The sequence below is a fragment of the Coturnix japonica genome, chromosome 5, assembly GCF_001577835.2.
Source record: "Coturnix japonica isolate 7356 chromosome 5, Coturnix japonica 2.1, whole genome shotgun sequence".
In the NCBI taxonomy this organism is placed as follows: Eukaryota; Metazoa; Chordata; class Aves; order Galliformes; family Phasianidae; genus Coturnix; species Coturnix japonica.
Genome location: NC_029520.1, coordinates 11019644 through 11045322, shown reverse-complemented (window position 1 = coordinate 11045322; position 25679 = coordinate 11019644). Strand labels below are relative to the sequence as shown.

The following is a 25679-nucleotide window of genomic DNA, read 5'->3' as shown; positions in this document are numbered from 1 at the left end:
AGCTGACCTAAACTGACCAAAGGGATATTCCATGCCATACAAAATCACGTGGAAAAAATAAAGATATAAAAGTGAGGGGAGTTGGCTGAGGGGTGTTACTGCTGCTCAGGGACTGGCTGGGCATCAGTTGGCAGCTGGTGAGCAACTGATCTGTGCATCACCTGTTTTGATAATATACATATACATTATTATCTCTCTCCCTTTTTCTGGCTTGGTTAATAGTATCTCAACCTATGAATTCTATTCAACCTATGAATTAATACCTCAACCTATGAATTCTACAATTTTTTCCATAATTCTCTCCCCATCCCACTGGGAACAGAGGAGTAAGCAAAAGGCCTTGCACTGTTTAGCTGCTTGCAGGGCTAAACAACTGCAATCATGCAACAAAACACTTGCATCATCCACCAGGAGGCTCAGGCACAAACAGAGCTGCAAGTAATACCTGTGTTCAGAGAAAGCTCCTTGTTCCAACTACTAGGACCTAATAAAAATGGGGAAAGGGTGATTTCCATGTCTATTCTTTCTTAAGTCTTCAAGCCACTCACATTTGGCTAACAAAAAATGCACAGAAGGCAATTTCAAATGAAAGTTGGATTCTCAAAGTTCAGCTATCAGTTGAGTGATAGAAAGGTGGTGATTCTCTGGACAAGTCTATTTGCAAGTCCTACTAAAGCAAAAGTCTGAAGGAAGGAGCTCATCATATGCACATCTGCTATATCAGTCGACCTTGTTCTAGGTCAGGCCAGGGAGTGCTTCTGAGGCTGCCAAGTCTTTTATTTTCTGAAGTAGAGTGCTCTTCAGAGAGACTGCCTACATCTTCGACTGCAGTCTGCAATGCACAGCACGGGGAAATCCTTTACAAACACTACTCTCACTTAATTTTTCAGAGCAATGAAAATGAGAACAACTATCAACGCTCAGATTACAAATTTCTGTCTTGGCTTCATGAACAATGAAGATAATCAGAAAAAAAAAAAAAATGCTAGAACCACGCTGAACCATTTGATCTCTGTGAGATCTTCAGAATCAAAAGCTGTTGGTGTTTTTCAAGGCCCATAAAACAACCCAGTGTAAAAAAAAAAAAAAAAAAAAAAAAAGCCAAGACTCATCTTCAAACAAAAGCTTATACTGAAGCAAGAAATAAAACCTGGATCTTATACGCCTCAGTTCTGTGCCATTTTCTAACAACTGTGGAAATTCCTTCACTGCTGATAACACAAATATTAACCACTGAAGATATTGCCTTTTTTTTCTTCTGAAGCCATTTTTAATATTGAAAAAATGCTTAATCTCTTCAAGTAAGAAGTACACTGAAGTAGGAAAGGAACTCCAAACAAGAAGCTGGAAAGTACTTATAATTTCAGCACTAAAACAGTCACCCCCCCCCCCCCCCCCCTTTTTTTTTTCTTTTTTGAATCAATATTGAAATGAGATTCCTTCACAAAAATAGCATTTTCAGGCAGACTAAATATCCCTTCGTTCAGCAGAATATTTAATCCCCTTGGATCAGGCACTTGGATTTTCTTAGATCATGCTGAGATAACAGCATTCTGCTGTGTTCTGGCACCATAAAATCCTTGCTTATGAAAATAAAAGAAAAATATGGCCTCTCTGGGAACATATATCTCTGAATTACTTTTTTTCCATAGTTTAAATATTGTAGTCTCAAAATCAATTTTTTCACAGATACACCACATTCTCTTTATGAGTCATGGCAAAAGCTCTCCCGCATCACTATTTTAAATAGGCCAAGTATGCATATACCCTTCAAAATGATGATCCTTACAGTGTCTTGGCTCAGACTCAGCTCTCGCTGGGCAGATGCCAACAAGTAACTGCAGTTAAACCCCTCCAACAGCACCATCTAGTGAAAAACAATAAAATAAACGCAAGCTAATTTAAAGAGTTTTCACTGCCTTCTGGAAGCTAACAAAATAACAAAAGCCCAATTCTCTCCTATTCTCCCATTACAACTGCACCTAGGTATAGCTTTCATCAAGTTTCTTTGCCCTGTGAGGTGTGGTGACAAGCAGAGAAATATTCAAGAGCTAATTGTGAGCTTTTTGTCTACAGCTGGAACATCGATAGGAGCACAGACTTCCCCGATGGCATCTTCAGTTCTCTTATTGTTATGAAGAAGTATTAACGTTTTTAAAACACTCCGAAATTATTGAAAAAATAATTTATAAATTATTGAAAACCTATTTCCTACTTTGGTAGTGGGGGATGATTTTAAAATATTTTAATACTACGAGGCTGAAGAGCTAGAAAGCACTGATATATACATATAATCTCAACATCCCTTTTAAATCTCATTTGCATTATTTGCAATGTCTTCTGTGACTACTACTGAAACAAGAAAAATCTTAAAATTACGATAGAATAAGAAAGTTTGTTGGGTAGACGCTAATAGGAACTAGATTCTGGAACTTAAATTTTGTTGAGGAAGGTGCTACAGCTCCTTTGAAAGTCCCACCAAAATTGGATAGAGCATCAGCCCATCCACTGCTATGGAACAGTGGCTCACTGCCAATCAATCTGAGTCTCTTTAAAGTCACTATAGTCAGTCCTTCAGGGAAAGAATACATTTTTAACATGCAAAATGATTTCCATGATCTCATTCGCAAAATCAATTTTTTATTATTATTATTTCATTTTTTGCTATGATGAAAAACATGCCTCTCAGACTTCAAAACTAAGGCTTTTGAATGAAGCCTGAACAGGCAGAACAGCAGTGCTCTTAGAACATAGCTTGATTTATACCCGCTGCAGCCTCAGTGAACCATAAACCTAAGGTAACAAAATGCTCATTACTGAAGGGAAGCTGCATAGGACAAACAGAGCAAGTTGGCTTAATTCTCAAGTTAATGAAAGCATACCAGCTTACCAGTTGTGAAAGAACGCTGGATCTGGATTCTGCTTAAAGAAAGGACTTCCACTTACTCTGTTCCCCTCACACCCTGACCCCAATCTTGTTCAGGTGTCTGGTTTTCAGCATGGCTAAACAATGGATTCACACAACCAACATGAAGGATTCAAGCTTAACATAACAATAGCTTTGAGTTGTACACAACTTGAACATCCTTAGTATAGGCTATATAGGATATGAGTACTACTGTAACTTTTGTTTTTTTTCTAGGGCTTGATAGACTCACTAGGCAGAAGCAGAAAGAAGTCTCTTTCTAAACCATAAAGAACATTGTGCGCATGACATTAGTTCAGATGAGGATTTGCGTGTTAAGAACAAACCCATGATCACATGAATACATACCATCCAAAACAGCGTCCCTGTAGCAAGAGCTGCGTACTGTTCAATTGTAGAAAGCACACTGAAGATAAGGCATATCAGCACAATAAGGAAGCTGCAAAACAAACAAAATATACCCAATGTAACACAGCTTCACCAAAATCTAGAAGGAAGACAAATACTCCTTCCAACACAAATAATCTGGACACACAGAAATGACATTGGCGTTGCATTATCTTAAACATAGCCGGCAACTTGTGAGTGTTCCTACTTCTCATTGTACGGCTTATTTTATCTTCAGACAAAGAGTTCTGGTGTCAGAAATTATCAAATCAAAACTGCACAAGGAAGTTAGAATTTGCCTACCTCGAAAATTACAAAAAGAAATCTCAACTAAGCCAGAGCTTAACAGACTCTGCCCACATCTTTTACAACCACTTCCCAAAAGGCCCCAGATAAACAAAATCTGGCATTTGAAACACACCTTAGGATACATTCCATTTTAAAACCAAATTTCAGAGCAACTATTGCAGAGAGAGAGAGGGAGGAAACAGAAAGGTTTGTTCCCCTGTCCAAGTGAGTCCTTCCACAGCAGGTCCTGGTTGATACAGCATGACCAGGGACAGCCAGGGAGCTGCAGCCGACTCAGCCCCAGGAAGCCCCATTCCTCAGCTGGGAAGCAAGGCTGTGTGCCTGCTTTTTGCAGCTGCCCAGCTCTGCAGCCTCTGTCTTCAGACCCTTTCCTATCTTAGCAGCTTCAGCTGTGCAAAACATTTAAGACCCAAACTGGATGCTGTCCATTACATGCAAGCATAGGTTTCTTCCAGATCACAAACAACATGTTCCTTTGTGAGGCATGAAGTGAGCAATGGAAAGAAATATGAGAAAACTGAGAATTTCATCAGGTGAATCTTTTGAAAGGCTGAGCACTCAAGCAAACAAATGTGTTGCCATTATGATGTGACTGATGTTATAAGTTAGATTTCCCAGTGCCTGCTGTAAAGCACAGTTCATGCAAATCCAACGCACACATACAGAGGATGCGGTGAATATATCACAAAACTGTGAAGAAGCTTCAATAGTAGGGAATAATAGTAGGCATAAAAAATGAAATTAGTCAATGATGATAATAATTGGATGTTAAGAGGATAAAAAAAAACAAACATAAGTACAAAAGACTACACTTTTACACAGACAAACCACAAATATTTAGCACTCAAATTTATCTCTAAAACCTTCATGTATCTAACTTTTGATCCTCTTAAGTAGCAGTAACCTGTACCAGTGAGGCAGGAGAGCACAAGGTGAACCAGCGACTTGAAACATAACACATTTTGCCCATGTGTCCAGACCTTCTGCCTATAATAGGTCCTTAGTCACTGGAACATGGACAGAAGTACTTTCAGTTACGTAGAGGCAGCTGAAGATCCCTGGACAAGAAATCTGATATACACAGAAGTGCTCATTCCAAGAGTCACTTAGGATGGTGTAAGCTACCTGAAGACACTGAGCTGTAACAATACTTAGTATAGTCATTAATATTAATCCACTTGTAAAACTGTAGCCAAGCCAACGCATTACACCACAAGAGGGCACCAAAGCCAAGACTATCACATTTTTGTACGTACCACGCTTGAAGAGAAGCAAACCAGGATCAAAAATAAAAGCCTGTGTGCCTAGCTGTCAAGAAGAGAAACTAAAGGGTGAATTGTTTACCAAAACTCGTTTCTATTAAAGGAACTGAAAGCTGACTTAAGAACTCCATCAGGTGCCAGTCAGCATGCCATCCACTTCTAAGGAGTTTCTTTGCACAAGGATATGTTTCAATCTCACTATCTGCTTTCCAGACAAAAATAAGGTAAATAAGTAAGGCAGCTATCAAAGAAAATTCTTCTTCAGACTGTTTTATGGAAGTTGCTTGGGACACACTTGCAGCCTCTCACATAGCAAGTACATCACTAAAGCACTGACAGGTACCAGGGACTGCCAGATGAAAACACCTTTCTCTCACAAAAAGGGTGTTTCCAAATGCAGACTATAAGCTTCTGCACTGATGGAAGTAACATGGGGAATGACAACTAGTGGGCAAATAAAACACACCACTCATCATGGGAAAATTGGAACAAATGCTCAGAACTCAGGGGGAAAAAGGAAGTCTAAACACAAGTACCATAATTTACTACAGTCTTGATAAAAGATGCCAACAAGTTAAGCAGCCTGTCATACAAACCCAAGTTTCTGAGCCAAGATGCAAGCAGCCATATAATTTGTGCTCAGCAGGGCCACATCACTTGCTACATATGATCAATTGCTGGAGTAAGGCCTTACAGACAAGCACAGTCCTTACTTAAGGCCTTACTCAATGGACAGACATACAAGCATGGCTGTTTTCTCATGCATTGGGTACTTCCATCACTGTGTTTTGGTATTTTGTTCAGCAGCACACTATATGATTCAGTAATATTTTAATTCTCATCACCTTTAAGAAGCAAATACCGACACCCTGTCAAAAATGAGACTGCAGAGGCTCATTAAAAAGATAGCCAAGAGTAGTAGTAAACCAACCCTCCTCTGTAGAAATGTATCCAAAAATTAATCAGCATTTAGTGGAGATGAAAAAGCAGCTGCTGAGCATTCCTTAGATATAAAGATCCTTAAGAAAGAAAGAAAAAAAGATAACATTTGGAAGAAGGGGATTAACAAAATCTCTCTAATCAAAACTGCCATATTCACTATTTTGGAGAACCACTTTTCAGAAAGTCTCCTAAATAATTCTACAGATATATTACATTATTATTTTTTTTCTTCCAATTGCCTCTTATTTTTTTCCCCCCTTATAAACAATACTACACCACAGAGATGTATCTGTGTTCCAGGTTCCTGGGGATAGCAGAGAGCCTTTTGTCACACCACCAGGGAGCCTGCAGAGCTCCCACTCTTTGCCAAATTCCAGTCAATGGGATTCCACAGTACTTCTGAATTAAAATATACCCATAACTGTGTTGCTGGATCACAGCCAGCGTATTTAGCACCATCCTAGACTGTGTTCTGTGGCTGTAACAATGGATTTATCATCCATACGGCACTGCACAGGTTCAAATTCCTGTTTAAAAAAAGTCAAGAACCTAATCTCTACAAATTCAGAGGATTAGTTCTGCACTTCTTCACATGCAGAGGAAGAACTAACAGTCACTTCTGACAAGAGTTTACTATTTCTGTATAACTTCAACAACTGATATCTTCAACAGTACTTAAATGAACAGGTTGGGTTTTTTTGTTGTTGTTTTTGCTGTTTATATGAAGAGCTTTTTCTGATGGCCAAAGCTATCAATGGATGTCCCATTCTTGCCATCTCACTTTGGATTTGACACAGAAAGAATGCTGCGATAGGAGTGCAATTTTCATCTATTCTTATCTAATAAGAAAGACTTAGATAGGAGGATTTAGGTCTACATTTTCAGCCCTCCTCTCCAAATACTTGCAAGACTTGAAGGAAACACCAGTGAAGAGGAAATGGGCTGCAGAGTAAGCGATGACTTCACAAACTTTGGGGTTATGATTTATAACACAGGAAAACAAAGCAACCACCATTAAAACAAACAAATGAAAAAAAAAAGAAAAGAAACTTCTGAGGTTTCACTAACAACTTCCTGCTGCAATTGACACACCTGCACATTCTCATCACAATAGTAAACATGAACATTATTCTTTAGTGAGTGCAATATTGTTTTTATGGACGTACACATGCATACACAGATTAAACAGAAGAATTATAAAGTCTGTAATGATTTAAGAAATAAGAGAATAGAGGTTCTTTGTACAGTATAATTTCAGACCTCATGTGCACATGCTAGGATCCAGCACATGGCCATACACTTTCCCTCTTCCTCCCTATAAACTGGGTTTCTGCCATTCCCAAAGCTGTGCCCTCCTGCTACAGCCTGCCACCTTTCATGTCCTCTTCCAATACCACAGTTCTAGTAACTTCCTTTTCTGCTTCAGAACCAGGAGGACAAAGCATCAGGAAAAGCATGAAGCACTAGGAAGATGCAGAACACATATTTTCAATTGCTACCTACATGAAATTGCTGCAGACAAACAAGCCAACAGTAGGTGAGCAGTCACAAACAGCCACAGGGACAGCATCGACTTATCTCAACATTGTTCTGGGGAAATGCAACTGTCAGGATTCAGAAAGATCTATGTGAGAAATGTGATTTGTTTTGTTTTGTTTTCCAAGAAAGACAGACAGCTGAACATGGAATTTCTTTAAATCTAGCAGTCAGGAAAGGTGCACGAGCATTTATAGGTGCAACTTTGTAATATAGGTGCAACTGTGTAATGCACAAGCTGCATTACACAGGTGTTTACATGGCCTGGCCACACATTCCCACTATCACAGAACTCTTCATAAACCTGTAGCTGAGTCCTGACACCTGTAACCCCTTCCAGCAGCAGCAGCAGAGCATGGCCCTCATCCATGCAGGCACCATATGCTCCAGGCCTCAGCCTAGATTTCTCTGCACTCAGCTACAAGCTGGCAATGTGCAGAATGCAGCTGTTCCAGAGCTTCGGTACAAACCAAGCCCAGGCCACACACAGCAGAAAGACCTGCATACATGTGCTTAGCCTGAGAAAGTACAGATCTTTCATCTCCCAAAACCTATTGCTCGTTTACCCTCATCTTCAACAGAGGAAGCAGAGCAATGAGGGGTTCCATTTTTCCATCAGCTCTGATCTCTCTCTCAGATTGCAGGGCCAAGCAGACCTTGCAGATGAGGCGATAGCTGTTTAGTCACTCGCGGGCCATCCTCAGTTAATAAGCAGCATCTTCCTGTACCACAGCTACTGTATTACTTGGTGCCCTCCAAATACTTACTTTGTAGCTAACTTATATCTAGCAGTGCTACATTTACACCGACCCCTGGAATTTGTATTTTTCTATGTGCCTACAAAACCACTACTTACACAGTGTTTCCACTGAACTACAAAGCAAGTTGTTCCTCCTCAAGCAGCCAGCACTGCTATCCTGGAACAAGCTATTCTGGCCTATCAGATTCCACAGCTGTCTTTTCAACTCTGCTTTTATCAACACTGCATACCTCACAGAGCCATAGCCAGGAGCAGAGCTATCTCAGTGCATGTCAGACAGCTAATCACTAAGCAGAAAAGCACATCCATAGACACAGGCATATAGACACTTACACGAAAGAGACTATGCAGGTAGCTGTGCATGGATCAATTTTTGTGTATAACATTTCTACACAGGAATCACACAGCTGATAAGTAAACACAAGCAGCTAGCATGCATTGTATTCAGAAGTACACAGAAAATACATGCAAGATGTATGAAGAGATCAAGGTGGAATTACTTTTGACTATTCCAGGACATACATCAACTTTTAGAACAGATCCAGACTAATTTTCAGCACTTTGTGGTTCCCTGCCCTCAGTTGCTAATTTTTTTTTTCCCCCAGATTTATCTGGTTTTAGAACATTACTGTGCCTTTCCTGTGGTTTGATATAGTGTGCAGAAGGTTCAATGAAACTATTAACCAGTTAGTGAGGGGGAGCAATGCTCATTTAGTAAATGTCACAGGTGGCAGGGCTGAAAAAGCTTTACAAAAATATGTCTAGTGATACAACATGGAACATTTAAAAACAAGGTCCATGAGACAAGCTAGAAGAACTTGCCAGACTAATGGTCTCATATACAGAAATATACCATCATCAAAACAGGTATCTAAATGTGGACAAGTTTTACTTCTTGCAGTGTTTTGTACATGTTCTCAGTGGGGGTCTTCCTATGAAAAGGGAAAAACTTGGTGGTAGACCCTAAACTAAGCTGAAACCTCCATAACATTTAATGGATAAGAATTGAGACTGAAAACCTAATATGCTACAAATCCAACTTGAGCTCTATCACTTCAGAAAAGGGATCAGTATTTTCCCCATCCAACAGGAGCTGACTCAACTCTGCTGTCTCCTTTCTAACAACTTTTTAAGTGTTACAGCTACCAAGTCTTGAGGGCATCCAGCTATCAGTCTCTCTACGTACAGGAAGTATTGTTTTAGATTGTAACTGCAGTATCTGTGTTCTTTTTAGTCAGGAAGTCAATGCCTAGTTTTCAGTTATCTCATCTACTAGAGAAAATGACAAACTTTAAAAAAAAAAAAAAAAAAAAAAGCTTTCCATAAACCAAACCAACCAACAACCAACCTTTGTCATCCTTTTATGTCTTTGGTTGCACTCTGCCTAACTCTTCTTCTTGATTCTTTGTCTCTGTCACTTTACTGGCTTACGTAGACAAACTTACATTAGTTTTTCAGATTGTGAGCAAAAATGGTGTCAAAAGGACATTTTCATGGAGCTTGAAAAATATGAAAAATATTATTGTAGTGAAGATTTAGATGCAGAACTTCAGATAAGACATACTGGTAAAAAAAAAACAATATACAGAAGAAAACTGGAAAATTACCCTTGGCTAACAAGATGGAAATTTACTTTATGGGTTCATCATCAAGGTACAAAGTCAAGTACAAATCCCAACTTGTGCTTTCAAATGCGAGATACTCAGATAAGGCTGCTTTAAACAAAATAATCAGGATTTCACTGTGCAGAGTCTGAAAAGACACTGATTCTTTAAGGACTCTAAACCATAAGAGCATAGCTCAGTGTACTAAAGAAGGCCAATAGGTACCTTCTAATTCTTGAAAGAAATTTCCTTAGCTACTGCATTAGCTGTGCTGTTTAGTCAGTTCAGCTAACTTGCTTAGGAGAGAACCATTTATCTTCTGAGTGTATATACAGTTTAATTTGGCTCTTTGTCCAGGAAAAATGGGAAATATTAAAATAAAAAATCACCACAGCACAGAGTCAGAATAGACCAGCAACCCACACAAACAGTAGCCAAAGATGGCTAGTGAAAAAAAAATCTACAAAATCTACAAGATCTACAAGAATCCTAATAACAAAACAAACAAAACAACCCACCAACTCACAAAGCCAGAGGCTTAAAGCTCTGCCCCCCCCCCCCCCAGATTCCTTTGTGTGCAGTTTCTTTAAGAATTTGACTGATCTTTCTTGGCTTTGTTCTTGAGACAGGGGAAGGAAGGAGGGGTACAACCCCTTCCCATCTTCCAGCCTCACTACAGCATGAGGTTGCATTGCAGGGGAAAGTATACTTGTACTGCTGCAGTGAAGAATGATTCCCTTCAGGAACTAGATACAACAGTTTCCTGTCCAATGAACGCTTCCTCCCTTATGTCCTACATAGGTCAAGCTAGCAGACAGATCACTATTCTCAGCTGTCACTTGCCATTAGAAAACCTCAAACAGATAAACAAAGTGTGAATACTTTGTTTGCATTACCTTAGGGCTATCAGATGGAGTTTCCTGTTAATATGTATTTGTTCCAACTGTAAGGCTAAGTACAGTTGGTGCTTCCTGAAGGAAACAATGGCATAATTTTTAACCATCTCCTTGACTTCTTGTCAAAGAAATACTATCTTCTAGCTCCGGCATGAGAACATAGTTTTGTTGTACAAGGCAAATAATATACAATACATGGTAGTCTAATAAAAACAAGTTAGCTATGCAGCTAATAAGCAAGGTTTCTATCACACTTACTTGGCCCTTTTGAGAGATTAGAGTCTGTAAAAATAATTTAAATTATGGGCAGCGTACCAAAGCACAAAGGACACAATGAATCAAAAGTCATTTAGGACACAACACCAGAATTATTGCAGGAAAGGCCTTGGCAAAGTGTATGATTGCAGTAGAAATGCAAACCAGATGTCAAGGTGCTTCAAGAGGAAAGGTTAACTGCTCACAAAAGCCATGTTATTGCATCCTGCAGCAAGGTATTGGTTCCTCTGAGAATAAGCACGGCTGAAGAGGAAAAAGATGATAGGTGCAGTATAAGAAGCTGGAAAAAAAAAATATATGCTACATTTGAAACAAGCACATGACTTGAGATACTAACCACCAGACCGCAATTGCTTCACTAGGACTCCTCAGACAGTTTGTTACAAGCTTCTAATATGCCTGATCACAAACAAAGCAACAAGAGCCACTGAAGAAATGAGTGCACATTCCCAACTGGGAAAAGAAATCAACCAGTACTAAAAGCCTAAAGCATTTTTGCAATTGTTTTCACAGGCACATTAGACTTGGCAAGATGAGAATATATCATAGCGCTCATGCTTGAAGTCTACAAGCGAGAATAATGTAAAACAGTGAAATCTTTTGTTATTCTTATGGTTTGACAAAACAGTACTGAACAAAAAAGATCTCATTTTCACAACATTTCTGCTTGGAATTACTCTTACTGGCCAAAAGAGCAAGGAAAATGCCTTTAGGAAACAGAGATGTCATGTTCTTCTCATCCTCTGACACAACCATGCGTACACACATCCCGTATCAGCCCATCATTCAAAGCAAGATCCTGAAATGTTTTCCAGAATAGGTCCTCTTCTGTACTTCACTTGCAGCTCTAGCACAGCCCATTTCACGGTGAACACCAAGTTCCACCTACATTTGGTTTTAAGCATGCATTCAAATCAAAGTGGATCTGAAGCATCATAAAAGCATGGCCTACTACACAGCCTAAAAGCCATTTGGTGTCAGTGCCAGCAGAACAGGTGACAAACCATCATCACAAAGGGCCCTGCAGTGTTCACAGCCACAAGTGCAAACAAAGCATACTCAGCAGGTATGCTTGCCTCACCTCCTCCTGAGGCCATGGAACACTCGAAGTCACCCAGAAGTATGGGGCCAGGAGAGAATGCTACGAAGTTTCTCTGAGGGAAACCATACTGAACATACTAAATGCTTGGGTGAGGAGAATGCAGAGGAGAATGCAGGCAGAGCAAATTTGTATTTGAGGCTCAACCACCCATATTACTTACGAAGTGCTGCAGCCAAGGTGGGGGCCAGGCATCTGCCTTATTTCACACAATAAACAGATGTGGGCATGAACAAACATGAGTTGCAAGCACAGGTTTAGATAGAAAAGTTGTGCACCGTAGCTGAAAGCAAACATTTTGTTCTTACTGCAACAGAGAACTTACCTTTAATTATCATCTGATTCTGGTTAAGTTTTCATTTTAGTAGGTGGAAGATAGGAGAGGTGTGTTCTGAAAACTGAGTGCTACAATAACAGCAAAACTCATTTTGAAGGTGGCATTTTCTACAGTTACTGAAGGTCCTCTAGGATCACTTACAAGAAAAGTGTAAAAACAGATACAAGGCAGCATTTTAAATAACATAATATCCAAATACAAATAAAAGGATTCAAAAAACCTCTCCATTTTTGTGCAAAATGCAGCTTCTGAAAAACTACCAGCCATAAGCCATTACTTTGCTGCTATCAACCCTATCAGTAAGTTTCCTAGACAGAATCTCACTGAAATTTACCAAAGAAAAAGCTGCTCTTATTGCCCTTCTTCCCATTTGTTAATTACTTTCACAACCACTATACTACAAATCACTTTCCCCAGTTAAAAGGACACTGTACTGTGCCTCCTAAAATATACGCATCTGATTTGCATGCTGAAGAGGGGATGCTACAATAGGCAAAGATGTGTTCTTAGAAAACAAAAGACAGCTATAAATCAGGCAAAGAGCTGCAAGTCTCTATGAAGATATAGCGGGCAAGTATGGCTACACAGCTCCTTTTTGTGATTATCTTGTTGTAGTGGCATAGGAGTATAACACTGCAGAAAAACAGACTTGGTCAGCTTCTCAGGTCAGAATTAGACCTCACTTAGAAAGCAGCTTCTGGCCAAGTTAGAATTGTATCCTACCCCCCACCCCAAAAAAACAAAAACAAACAAACAAAAAAAACAACAAAACAAAACAAAACAAAAAACACAAAAACAAGGCAGAAGAAATGAAGCAATATCCCCACAATTTAGGAGGCAGATAGCAACCCAGTCTTGTACAAGTGATCTGTTGGTGCACGAAAACTTTCAGGAACAGAAATCAGGACTTAATCCTTACATGTTCTACAAGGAAACAACTACGTTCTCAGCTCAGTGAAAATCCTCTGTGACGGGAAGTCAACATTGACATTTCTAACATAAATATACCTAGACATAAGTATACAAATGGGGAAGAAATAATCCTACTTTGAGCTACTGACCTGGATACTTGCTCTGATCCGTTCCCATCATGACCAAAGCAGTGTCAGACCTGAGCAACTCTGGCCTACCCCACCCAATCTCCCAAAAGCCATCCATGCTCTTTTCTCCTGATACAACATCATCTGAAAGAGACTATCATCAGAGCCAGCAAGTAAGATGAAGACCGTGAGAAAGATTTGGAGCTGGGATAAGTACTCTCAAGCCATTTTAATTATGACCCTCTCCTTTAATTACTTATATCTACAGCTGACAGGTGCTTTCAGAGAATTCAGTATTGCCTTCTCTTTTTAACAAGCTGATAACATAAAATGGGATCTTTATTAATTGATAAAAGTGGAAGAAAATGAGGAAAACTCTCGCGTTTTAAATGGAAGATTCATGGGGCTTAGAGCTTCTCTGCCTTTCCAGCCATATCCACCAAAGTACTGATTTGGGGAAAGAAAGAAAAGAACAAGTGCTATCAGGGTACTAGAAGAAAGCAGTATAACTAAGACAAAAATCCTCTTCCTCTGAGAAAAAAATAATACAAAATAAAAAGTGTACCAAGCTGAATATCGGCTTCAATGCTTTGGAAACAATGGTGGCAATGTTTGAATATCACCAAGTTCATTCCAGATGGGTACCACAAATGCTCAAAGAATCTTACGTATCCTTGGGTTGAAACTCCCTCAGAAGTTTGTTGTGCTGTTCTCTTTCCCTGAGCTTGAAAAGAATAGTTCCAAAGCTGCATCATATTGAGGTTATCAGTTGATGCTTCCACTTAACATATAGTTAAATTCATCTTATTTCAAATGAAAATTAAGTATGTTAGAGCTTGCTAAATTTGGGCTTCACGTAAGACAGAATCCAGTTCAAAACTTTGTGGAAGGAGCAAGCGAGAACTGTGTAATTAAATTTAGTAGAGAATATTAAGATCTCTCAATATTTCTCATGCTTCTGATACACTACAAGACAGTCTGAGGAGAAGGATGAAACACATGGGAGACATTACACTATGTAGTCTACTATTTCAGTGTTCCCATGAACATTAAACATACAGCTCTTAAAACCAAAGAACTTACAAACCACACAGACTGCAAGTGCTTGCTAACAGCAAAGAATAACATTTTGAACATAGTGATCTAAGTCTGAAAGGCAAAAAAAAAAATAAAAAAATTATAATTTAACAATATAACTGAAATAGTAAGCAAAATGCCAAATATATGCTTGGTTCAATTATATGGAGGAAAAGCTGAAGTACGTCTGCAAAATTAAAATGCCAGAAATATTGAGTTACTCAAATTCAGGACTAAAAAGAATTTTACTTCATTTAAATTTCATCAGTACTCTGAGTATACAAAGTGATGTCAATCTGCATATCGTTGCAGTTCCTGTGCTGTTGGATTTCTTGGTTGTTGTTGTAGAGTTTTTTGTGTTTTGTTGTGTTTTTTTTTAGTGTGTGTGTTTGTTGTTTGTTTTGTTGGTTTTTTTTTAAGCATCAATATAGATGTAATAAAGTGTTTAGTTATTCTTCAACATATAATAGTTATAAAAATAAATTAATAATGCACCAAGTTAAATATGGGCATAAGCCTTAAAGAGATGCAAACCTTGAAGGGCTCTCACTCCAGGAAGCCACAATTCCGTGGCCAAGCTACCAGGAAACATAAAATGCTGATTTTCTGTCAGAGTTCAGTGCCCTTGAGATTAAGCTGCCATTTCAAGCATACGTTTAGAAAGTGTCAGTAAAATGCATTGATATGATCTGACAGCATATTAAGAACATCCATTTAAATAACATATGACCTCATGCCAAAACTATGTTTAAGATGCTATTCTTGGCCCTAAACTACTAGATATTTTAAATATTAACAACGCTGCAGCAGCAGCCAAAACACCGTGAAATTGCTGGGTCAAATACACCCATCTATATGATACTGCAGTCAGTCCACATCCTTCTATATGTATAAACATCTGTCAAGGTTGCCAATAATAATTTTCAATAATACAGCCTCTAGCAACCATTTACTTTCCATCTATTCATTCATTTCACCTACTTAATTTTCAGTTATGAGAATTTATTGTTTAGAACGCTATCCTACAGATTGTGACAGTCATAACATTGGAGGTGGAAGGAGATGAAAGCTGATGAGAGAAACACTGCACCATAGAGTCATCTGTCCCCAACACTTCACTTCTTTGCTTTGCTTTTCAACAGATGAAGGTTTTCATGGTTACAATGAAAACTATTAAAAATCAGCCTGACATTTTGAAGGTACTTCTGTAAGTGCATCATGATTAAATCACTGCAGTTCACGTGCATCAAGTAATCCATAGAATTATTCTGTGTAAAGGTCAGATTTCCACAGTATATTTACCATCCAGAAGCTAAGCTACAATTCTTTTGAATAGATTTTCAACTTAGTGCACTAAGTCCTTTTCAACATGTATCTACAGTTATAGATCCTAATTGCTTTTGGCCATTCCAGACTTCTCTTCAAAGAAAAGGCTAAGTCATGCAGAGCTCAGAACTTCAGAACAGGAATTTCTTGCAGTCCACAACACCAATTGGAGACAGTTAGGTTATTCTTTCTGTACATTAGTGACAAAACTCAACTTACAATAATTATTACTGTTTTAAAAGACATTAAGCACTTCAGAAGATTTAGAAAACCAAATAACACCAGTAATGCCAAAAAGCATTTGAACAAAACTAAGCAGCACAATTTCAGTCTGAAGGACATCATTTGATTAAGGACATTATTGAAATGGCACCTGTGCCATTGGAGAATACTGGTGTGTTTTTTAACGTGGTGTCACCTTCGTCAGTACAAACAAAAGCATTGTTCTGCTTAGAAAATCTTTGGCAGCAGATTTGGGAAAATAACAAAATATCTTTAATGTGCATAGCACTTAAGGTTTGTTCCATAACCTGATGAAGCAGAATTAATTTCTTGACCAGCCTACAGGATATGCTTAATTAAAGAGAAAAAAAAAAAAAAGACTAGAAGTGTTCTGTTTCACCTTACGTACTCTTCTTTTTCCCCTCCTCAAGCAATTGTTTGGACAGATTGCTACTCTAGGCAGCCTGCAATAGTACTGAACACAAGTAAGTAAACACCAGCTCAAGCCCTTGTGTTTTTACGTTTCTTAAGATATACCATCATTTTTTAGACATTTCACAGATAATATTGTAGACAGTGAAAGATTTTGACCATCTGCTGCACAAAGGCCCACAAGAATTACAGAAATATAACCCATATTTTTGTGCCCAAGGCATATTCACCATAAAACAATCACTTTGAAGAGCAGAGGACTTAATGCAACAAATAATCCAAAAATAAAATAAAGAATACGAAGACAGATAATTTGCCAACCTCACATTTGCAGATTTCCTTCTACAGGCTCTTTCCAATACTCATCAAATGCCAACAGAAAATTATGCTATTGCAAAACCTCCTAATAATTTCTTTTCATCTCAGTTCTTAAATGGGGAGAAGAGAACAAACTCACGTATCATAGAATCATTGAAAGGCCTGGGTTGAAAAGGCCCACAGTGATCATCCATTTACAACTCCCTGCTGTGTGCAGGGTCACCATCCACCAGACCAGGCTGCCCAGAGTCACATCCAGCCTGGCTTGAATGTCTCCAGGGACATCCACAGACTCCTTGGGCAACCTGTTCCAGTGCATCACCACCCTCTGAGTGGTGACATCTGATCTCAAACACAAATGCATGGGAAAAAAATATTTCATAACAAAAACACATTATTTTCAGTATTTTCTGGCTCCAAATGAGACTTCATTTGAGCTTGGGAAAACCTAACCCTGCAGATAAAAAAAATCAGAATAGGATACGTGGACAAATTATCTGTGAATTCATGAAATACCTCAGCAATACCTCCTTGCAAAGAATAACCTGTCAAGCATCTGAGCAATTAATTTGAACAGTGAGACTGAATTTTTAATGGCGATCCACAAAGTTTTTGTGACTTGCTCAGGTTGGCACAGAAGCATGCTTCTCATTCATCTATGCCACCTAGGCATGAGTTAAAATAACACTATCATTCCCATAGTACTGAAGGCTTCCTGAAACAGTCTCCTTTTTAACTGATAAAAATAGCGTATTTGAAAAGATACTTCCGAGACTGATTCCTCTAATAATATCAAGTTGCTGGAAAAAACTTGCTGTACACCCATCATGACTAAAAGAAGGGAGCATAGGAATACCTTGAGGATGTAGTGTCAGAACTCAGCATTCCTGAAAGAAAAAGGGGAAGAAAACATTCAGTGAATAAACAAAACCTGTCTGGGGTAATGCAGGCTTGGAAGAAATGAGAATACTGAAGGAAGACTCCAGCAGATGGCCCCACAGCAGCAGCAGCAAGTTTTCCAAGAAGTCCAGCAGGACACAAGTACAAGTTTCCTGTGCTCAGCTAAGGAAAAGCTGGAGTCTCAACTTCACTTTGATTTACCGGCATGGGTACATTTGAGAAGGTGCCCTTATTTTATTAAAAAGAGGGAAATCCACATTTTATTTTATTTACGAACAGAAATGAGCATATAAAACCAAGCCTGGTTTGTGTTTGCTTAAATGGATATCTATCCTTTAAACTTGAAAATTCTATGCATTTTGTTTCTATTTATCCATCCTTCTTTCTATTTTAAGCAGTAAAAGAAAATAATAAGAAATGAACCTCTCCTCCAACACCCTTTTTGCTTTCTTTCCTTAACAGTGAAAATTTCACATTTCAATAATAATTATAATAAATTATCTATGGCATATTTTATTTTAGATTGAACTTTTTTTTTTCACTGAAATATTTTGCAATAGATCCTGATCTTGCCCTGCAGCAGCCACTGAACATCTACTTCTTCCTCCATGACAAAAAACCTTAAACCATTGTAAAAACTATTTTAGGCAGACAGTTGCCAATAACACTGGGAAAGAAGGAGAGTAGTACACATATTTCATTGCATGTAATTACACGCAATGTTGTGTCAAAGTCCTCTTAAGAAACACAGAAATTATGTCTTCTACCAGAAGATCAAAGTAAAAGCCACATAATCAAAAGTAATCTATTCTGGTTAAAAATTACTGCACTTTGAAATTGGACTTTCAGGTCAATCAAAAATGCCTGCCTTAAATTTACTCCTTCAGAAATCTCATTTCATTAATCACAACTGAAAACCAAACTGGCCTTACTCCGTTGTCAGGAAGGCATACCTGACCCTAAACAGTTTTGATGATTAAAGAAATTGCTGCTTAAAAAAAATAATAAAAAGAATCAGATTTTTTCAGGTTTTTCAAAACATGATGACAATATAAAGATGCTGCCATATCATTTGGCTTGCTATCTCTGAGGGCTGCTCCAAAAGCAGTGCCTCTTGTTCGATGATGTTGGCCCATGGTGTCAGAGGTGAATGTTGGTAGCACAGCAGTAGAGGCTGAACCTTCCCATCAACATTCCATGACATGTAGTTGTTGTGCAACAGATGGCAGCAGAGGGGCAGACCAACAAAACGGTGTCTAACATGAAGTACAGTGAAGCAATGGTGTGTCAGTCAGATTCCTCTGTTCAACTACTGACATTCATTGACACTTCCTGGATGCTTCTGCAGACCAGCCAGTGGATGTAACCACAGTGAGAAGGTGGGTATTGTATTTCAGCAGTAATGATAGCAACATGAAAAGACAAGCTATCCTCTGGATGGCCAGGCAGATATTTTACAGGGCTGACGTGCAAGTTCTTCTTCATCAATGACAAAATGCATAGCTAAGGGTGATGACTCTGTTGAAAAATGGTGTTTTGTACCTGGGAATTTGTTCTATGAAGCAGTGTTCTTGTACTCTTCTTAATTCACACTTACTTAGTCTGGTATTTCTGTTAATGTTATAACCACCACAACTTGGTTTATTGATATGGTATCACAAGGAGGCTCAGCAGAGAATGTTGTTTCCACCATTAACAGTCACAAGGTAGTTCATTATCCTCTATTCCTGAAGAATCATCGCACATTTGCAGGGATAGCATGCATTATTTGATCAGGTAACAACAGTGGGCAACACTGAGAGGAGGGGAAGGAAAAGAAAGGATGCTGTCTACCTCCAAAGTGCATACAATCTTCCACTGCAATAACCCATGTAGTAATTTGTCTTCACCTTGTTAGCAAAGACAAATGAACAGCAAAGTGATAAAGTGACTTGCGCAAGGTCATATCACAGATCTAATACAGAGCTGAGGATAGATCCCAAGGACCTGGCTCCTTGCAGGGAATTTAATACCATAATTTCCACACATTGACTGGATTAACTCTACACACCAAAGAAACCAGTAAGCAGGGGAGCCTCCTGCATTTGTCTTGTGTGACCTGCATTTAGGTTAGCATTCCCAGCCACTCACCAATTCTAATGGCAAGTGCTGCCAAGCACTGATGTTACAGATGTTTCTTACCAGCAGGGAAAAAAGCAGCAGCTTTCCAAGAAGCTGACACACTTAACAGATTGTCAGCAACCAATCTGGTGCTGAGCACCCGCTCTGTTCAGGGGTGTCATGAGGAAGCCTGATGAACTGGGATGACTGTCAGAAACACCCCAAGCCAGCTCTCCTGCACCTCTGCCAACCTCTTCCCCTGTCTTCTACTCCCAGGAGTAGAAGGACATGAGGACAGAAGGACTGAAATGACTTAGACCACACGAAAGGTTCCCACCCTTGTTTTTAATCTCTGAATTTTCCTTTCTTATAGTAAACATCACTGACACTTCCCACAGCGTAACATTAATTACAGGCTGTGGTTTCTGCTCAAACTGCTTAACTACTGTATGTCATAGCAGCTAGGATATGTAACTGTTTAAATAGAAGGAAATCTGCATCTTTGATAATTTCACTCAAAGAAATGAGCACAGAAAGCACAAGCTGTTAAGTATTCAGACATTGAGTAAATGATAAATAAGAGTGGATAGGATGAAGGCCTTTTGGGTTTAACCCTAAGTCATGTAGCTTCTCTCTGAGAAAAACTGAGAAGACCACTGCTAATGCTACATAAACAGCAGCAGGGGAAAAACATCAAAGAAATTAGCCTCCAAAACACCAGAGCTGTACTAACTTCACAAAGGCACTGCATAAGTCCACTGTTTGATTCAGGATTTGATGTAAGCAAAAAGTGATCTCCACTTCCACAGAGATGGAGTCACATCACTGCAGAAGGAACAGACAGATCCCCTTCTTCTCTGTAGAAGATAGATCTTCATATGAGCATTCTGTACTAGAATAAATTCATTCCAACTTTAAAGACAGTCAACAGCCATTTTGTTGTCCTTTTCTACTTATTTACTTTTAATTTAAGATCTCCAAAATTGTATAAAGAACTCAAGAGTTAGTGTGGAACATGAAAGGTCTTTACCTCAAATAAACAACAGGAAGGTTTGTTTTGTTCTGACTAGTTTGGGGGAAGAGGAGTGAGAAAGGACTGCCGTTAAAGCTCTACCTATGATTCAGGTATTTTACCTGATTTAGCAATGAAGCCATCTCTGACCCAAAACCAAGGTAAAACAAATGCAGATTAACCTGTGGTTATGCAATTCAGAGAGAAAGACAGTATGACTGTACAGTCATTTCAGTTAATGATAACACAGCAAATACAGCACTACAACTTTTTAATAACACCATGCAGAAACAATACAGAGTAATTAGCCCTTGTCATCTCTACTCAGAATTAAGTTTAAGACTCGTTTTTTTGTGTGTTGAAGGTTGGATGGGAAGCAGGATTAAGGACTTCAATAGTACCAATGGTTGCATTAAAGATTAAGCATTACAGGATATTGTTGTATACCTCCAAAATTACATTTCAAATTCCATAACAATCAACTTGTCTTAATTTCATGAACTAGCAGATACAGATGAGTACAGTGAATTTGCGTCCTATGGGGAAAGTTACCATTCCTCACCTACATCCTTACAGTCTTACAAAGTGAAAGACAGCTGGCTGCTGGAACTGCATAAAACCTGAAATGGGAACCACAGCAGAACCACATGCAGGCACATGCTTACATTTTTATATCACATTTCCCTTACAAGAGGAAGGATTATCATATCCTCTGAAATCACAAAATGTTCTTGAAGCTTTATCTCCTGTGGTCTAACATCACATCTCCCTGAACATGCCGAGAGTCAGACTGGGTCTGGTCCGGTTATTGCTTGGGTGGGAGCCAGCTTGTAAACATCAGATACCCCTGAGCTACCAAAGCTCAGATGGAGTTGAAACTTGAATGCAACACCAGCAGCAAGCAAAGGAGCTTCTACTGCTCTATTAGTAGTAAAAGACCAAACAAGGGAAACGTAGGCTTATACTCTGTAAGTATAAGTGACTTAGAGGCAGCAGAGACACGTGGATGAGGTACTTTCTTTGTCTCAGCCTCCACCAGTAAGGTCTCCTAGGTCTCCTTGTTCAGATGTGAAGTTCAAGGATGAACTAAACTACCAGGAAGTGAGGATGAAGTTCAGAATGACTTGAGATTGCTCATCCCGCTCAAGACCAAACAGATTGCATCTGATAGAGCTGAACTATGGTATTGTGAAGATATTCTGCCTCTCTGAAGGGCAATGGAGAAAGGGTGAAAGTACCTGACAACTGGAGAAAACTAAATGCTATACCCAGATCAGATACAAAAGAGTACAGTAGAGGCTTTTCTTTATGCAACAGTTAGAGCTAAAAAAGTCACAGCTCACAACACTGTTCTCAGTGTCCTACTCTATTTGCTATAGCAAACTGACACAAAGTGAAAGGACCCTCACCACACTACCAGGAACTTACCCTCAAAAGTTACATCCACTGAGCTATAGACACAAGGCAAGAAGCCAACAATGGAGCAGTCAGGAAAAAGGAAATCCCTTGCATCATAAGATTCATCTGCCTGAAACCATCTGGAAATTGACTCTTCAGGATATAAAGTTCATAGGATATTTTCTAAAGAAATTCACGCAAAAAAGACTCACAAGTTTCCTGGGCTTTGACCCAGAAGACCCTCAAACTTCCTTCCCTGGTGTGATATAGTTCAGAGGACAATTTAAGCGAGAAACAAAAATTTTCTAGACCAAGACAGACAGACAGCACCTTCCACATCCGTCTCTAGCCAGTCTCACTTCATTTACTTCTTACCAAAAGGACAAAACCTGTTGTTTCATCTCTGGAGTACTGTGATGAATCCCAAAACTCAGGGAGAAAGTCACAAGAGCCACCCCCTTCAAATCAGAGGTTGGTAGGAATACTACGAGCAGCTTATTAGCCTGCTAACATTTGGAGAACTTCAAATTTTACTAAAGTGAAAAACTCAGAATTAAAAATTAAACTTCAGAAAGAAGAAAACAGAACCAATATAATACACTTTTACCAACATGCCCTGAAAAGCATCCAAAGAGTAAACAGGACAGACTTATTGGATTAGATGTAGGGTTTAAAAAAAAAAAAAAAATTGCATCAGTAATTTCCTAAATAATGTAATTCTTTAGGAGAAGAATACAATACAAAGCCTAGCATACTGCCACGCCACAAATGTTCAAACACACGCCTTTAGCAGAGCAAGTTACCGTCAGCCCTTAAATGACAGACTTGAGGTGACTCCCTCTGTCATATCTTGAGGTGTCCCACAATGTACAATGACAGAACCCTGCCAAAGAAGTCCAGGGCATTTTCTGAAAAGCTTCAGGTTCCAAACCTTCAAACTAAACTTCATTGCACTTGTTATTTTAGGTGGAAGAGTCAAATGCTCAACAGAATTCATCAGTACAACGCAAGATATTATTTTATTCTATTAACCCACTGCAAAGACACTGCCCAAAGAAAAAACAGCTCAGAGGAGAACAGACTCCAGCACACACTGATAAGCCACAGTTACAAGCTGAAAGATGACAGCAAACATAGGTTACTCCCCTAAATATTGGCAGCTGTAGTAGGCTCCTTCTTGCAGACACAAATAGCTAAGGGCATATCACATTTACTGGGACAAAAAAAAAAGACTAAGAAACCCTTCCAGTCCCACAGAGCAGCATCACACAACAGCACAGCAGGCATCATGACTTCTCCCAGGTACATTAGGGAACAATCCAGTTTAGATGAGCACACCCCAGATGAACAGCTCGTCCTATCATCACATGCTATTGTTCACACACACGAGTTCTTCCTAACACTGTTTAAATACACAACGTGGAAACTCTTGACGCAAATGGCCTTTGTTTCTTTTGCAAGAGATTTGTAACATTAACTCATTAACCATAAATATTTAAAGTGCAATTCATAACATTGTTTTCCCCAAACCACCGTGCTCCTGTTATTAAGGTGACGCTTTCAAAGTGGCGTTTTATCTGAATGGCTCTTTACCAGCAGTTCCCAAATAAGGCATGGAAGCAAGCCCAACACGTCCAAGGTCACTGTTTGTGTGTCAGATTGCACTGATGGTTATAACTGTTGCAGTTTCCCACCTTGAGAGAGCAGGAAGCTAAAGGTCTTCTGGGTAATCAAGTGCACATGTAAAAACAATAAAATACACCCACAAAAAAAATGAGTGCCAAGCTTATTAATATGTTCTGCTTTTCAGAAATGGCAGCCAGCTCCAAGCATTCCGTCCTAGACACCTTTTGCTTGATTTGCTATTATTACCACAGAGGTGCCAGAGACCAGGTTGGACGGGGCCCTGGGCAACCTGATCTAGTAAATGTGTATGTTTGGTGGCCCTGCTAGGCAGGGGGGTTGGAACTACATGATCCTTGAGGTCCCTTCCAACCCGGGTAATTCTGTGATTCTGTGATTCTGTGCCACTAATCAAAGCCCCTAGAGATCAGCACAACAGAAAACCAGGACATCTGACAGTTAAAGTGCAGGACTGGTAGGTACATTAGTTGCTCTTTTTTTGTTGTTTTTCTCCCCACGTTTCTGAAATGTTACGTTTAACATGCAATGGACAACAAAGGCTACCTTGTCATTGTGCACAACATTTGTTAAACTGTTGTGAATAGGTTATCCCAAACAGCAAATATGTCAAACCAAATAGGAGAAGAGTTAATCAACTTGTCACGTAGCTGCTTTTCAGATACCGAACCTTGTTTCATTTGAAAAAACATGTATAAACTAGAAGTTATTTACAACATCATTGGACATAAAGAAGCTCAGGGTGTCCAGTGAATCCCACATCTTAATAGCATACCCAGATAATCCCCCTCTGAAGATCTCACCACTCTAAGCAAAGAGACAGAAATGAGAAGAGATGGGAAAGAGGACTGAAAAGCAACAAAAATATTTGCCAGGAAACAGTAGGATGTCTGGGTGCCACCAAGTCCTCTCCTCTTCCAGGCATCACAGCAGAAAATAAACATCAACTTGGTTAAGGTAGGCTTAGAAATATAACATTTGATATCGGTTTCCACTTAGGAAGTTGTGAGCATTTGATAATTTGTACTTTCCTCAAAAATTCTTCCAAGTATATTCAAATCCACCAACAAGAAGTTTCTACTCATTGCTTAAGAGGTTTTAATTTCTCAGTTAATTAGCTGAAAAATACAAAAGCTTAACTTGAACATATCCTCAAAGAAAGGAATGCATGCATATAACTTACCTAAGGATGATTTGTCACTCATAATGTTGAACAATTTTCCTTTAAATTTGCAGTCTTTGAAAAGCATTTATTTTGAGGTTGACAATGCTGAAGATGAAAGCTTCCTGTTCCAAATTATTGTTTTAATTAATCATTACTGGCTAATTCATTTCTTTTTAGGTTTGCCTGAACTGAGACATCTTAAGGAAAGTATCTTGTTATCTTTTAATTTCAGTCATCTGATGAAACATTTGGGCAGGGATTCAGGGTTACTTTTTTATTATTATTTTTAACCCTGCTTTTACAAGTGTCACTTCTTTCATTAACATCAGGAAAAGTTAATGATTGCTTGAGCTGAACACATTGCTCTTAGAGGTCCAATCATGAGGCACATGCTATTAGCATTTCTGTTTGCTTTTCATCTTCTCTTTCAAGCCATTCTCCACCAAAAGGAAAAAAAAAAAAAAAAAAAAAAAAGGCATTAAAAAAAAAAGGGGGGGGAACAAAATGTAGATCAAACATCAGTTAGCCCTGTTGGCCACAGCCTTATTATATTTCAGAAGAAAGAAAAATACTTTCTAGTGCTTTGAGTCAGTTCTTGTGAACAGCAAGGCTGTATTCACAAGAGGCTCAATAGAACACTCTGGGTCTAAATATCTATTCAACAATAGCTATTCAGCCCGGATTACTTAATGGTTTTCCTGATTCCTCCAACTT

The 25679-nt window shown here is 38.9% G+C and overlaps 1 protein-coding gene across 1 annotated transcript in view; it reads right to left on the bottom strand.

Annotated features, from left to right (window-relative positions):
- KCNQ1 (potassium voltage-gated channel subfamily Q member 1) overlaps window positions 1–25679 on the bottom strand; it is a 321556-nt gene that overhangs the window by 279223 nt on the left and 16654 nt on the right. The window contains exon 2 of the mRNA XM_015863924.2: window positions 3275–3365. Within this exon, the coding sequence (XP_015719410.1) occupies window positions 3275–3365 (91 nt within the window). The remainder of the gene's footprint in view (window positions 1–3274; window positions 3366–25679) is intronic.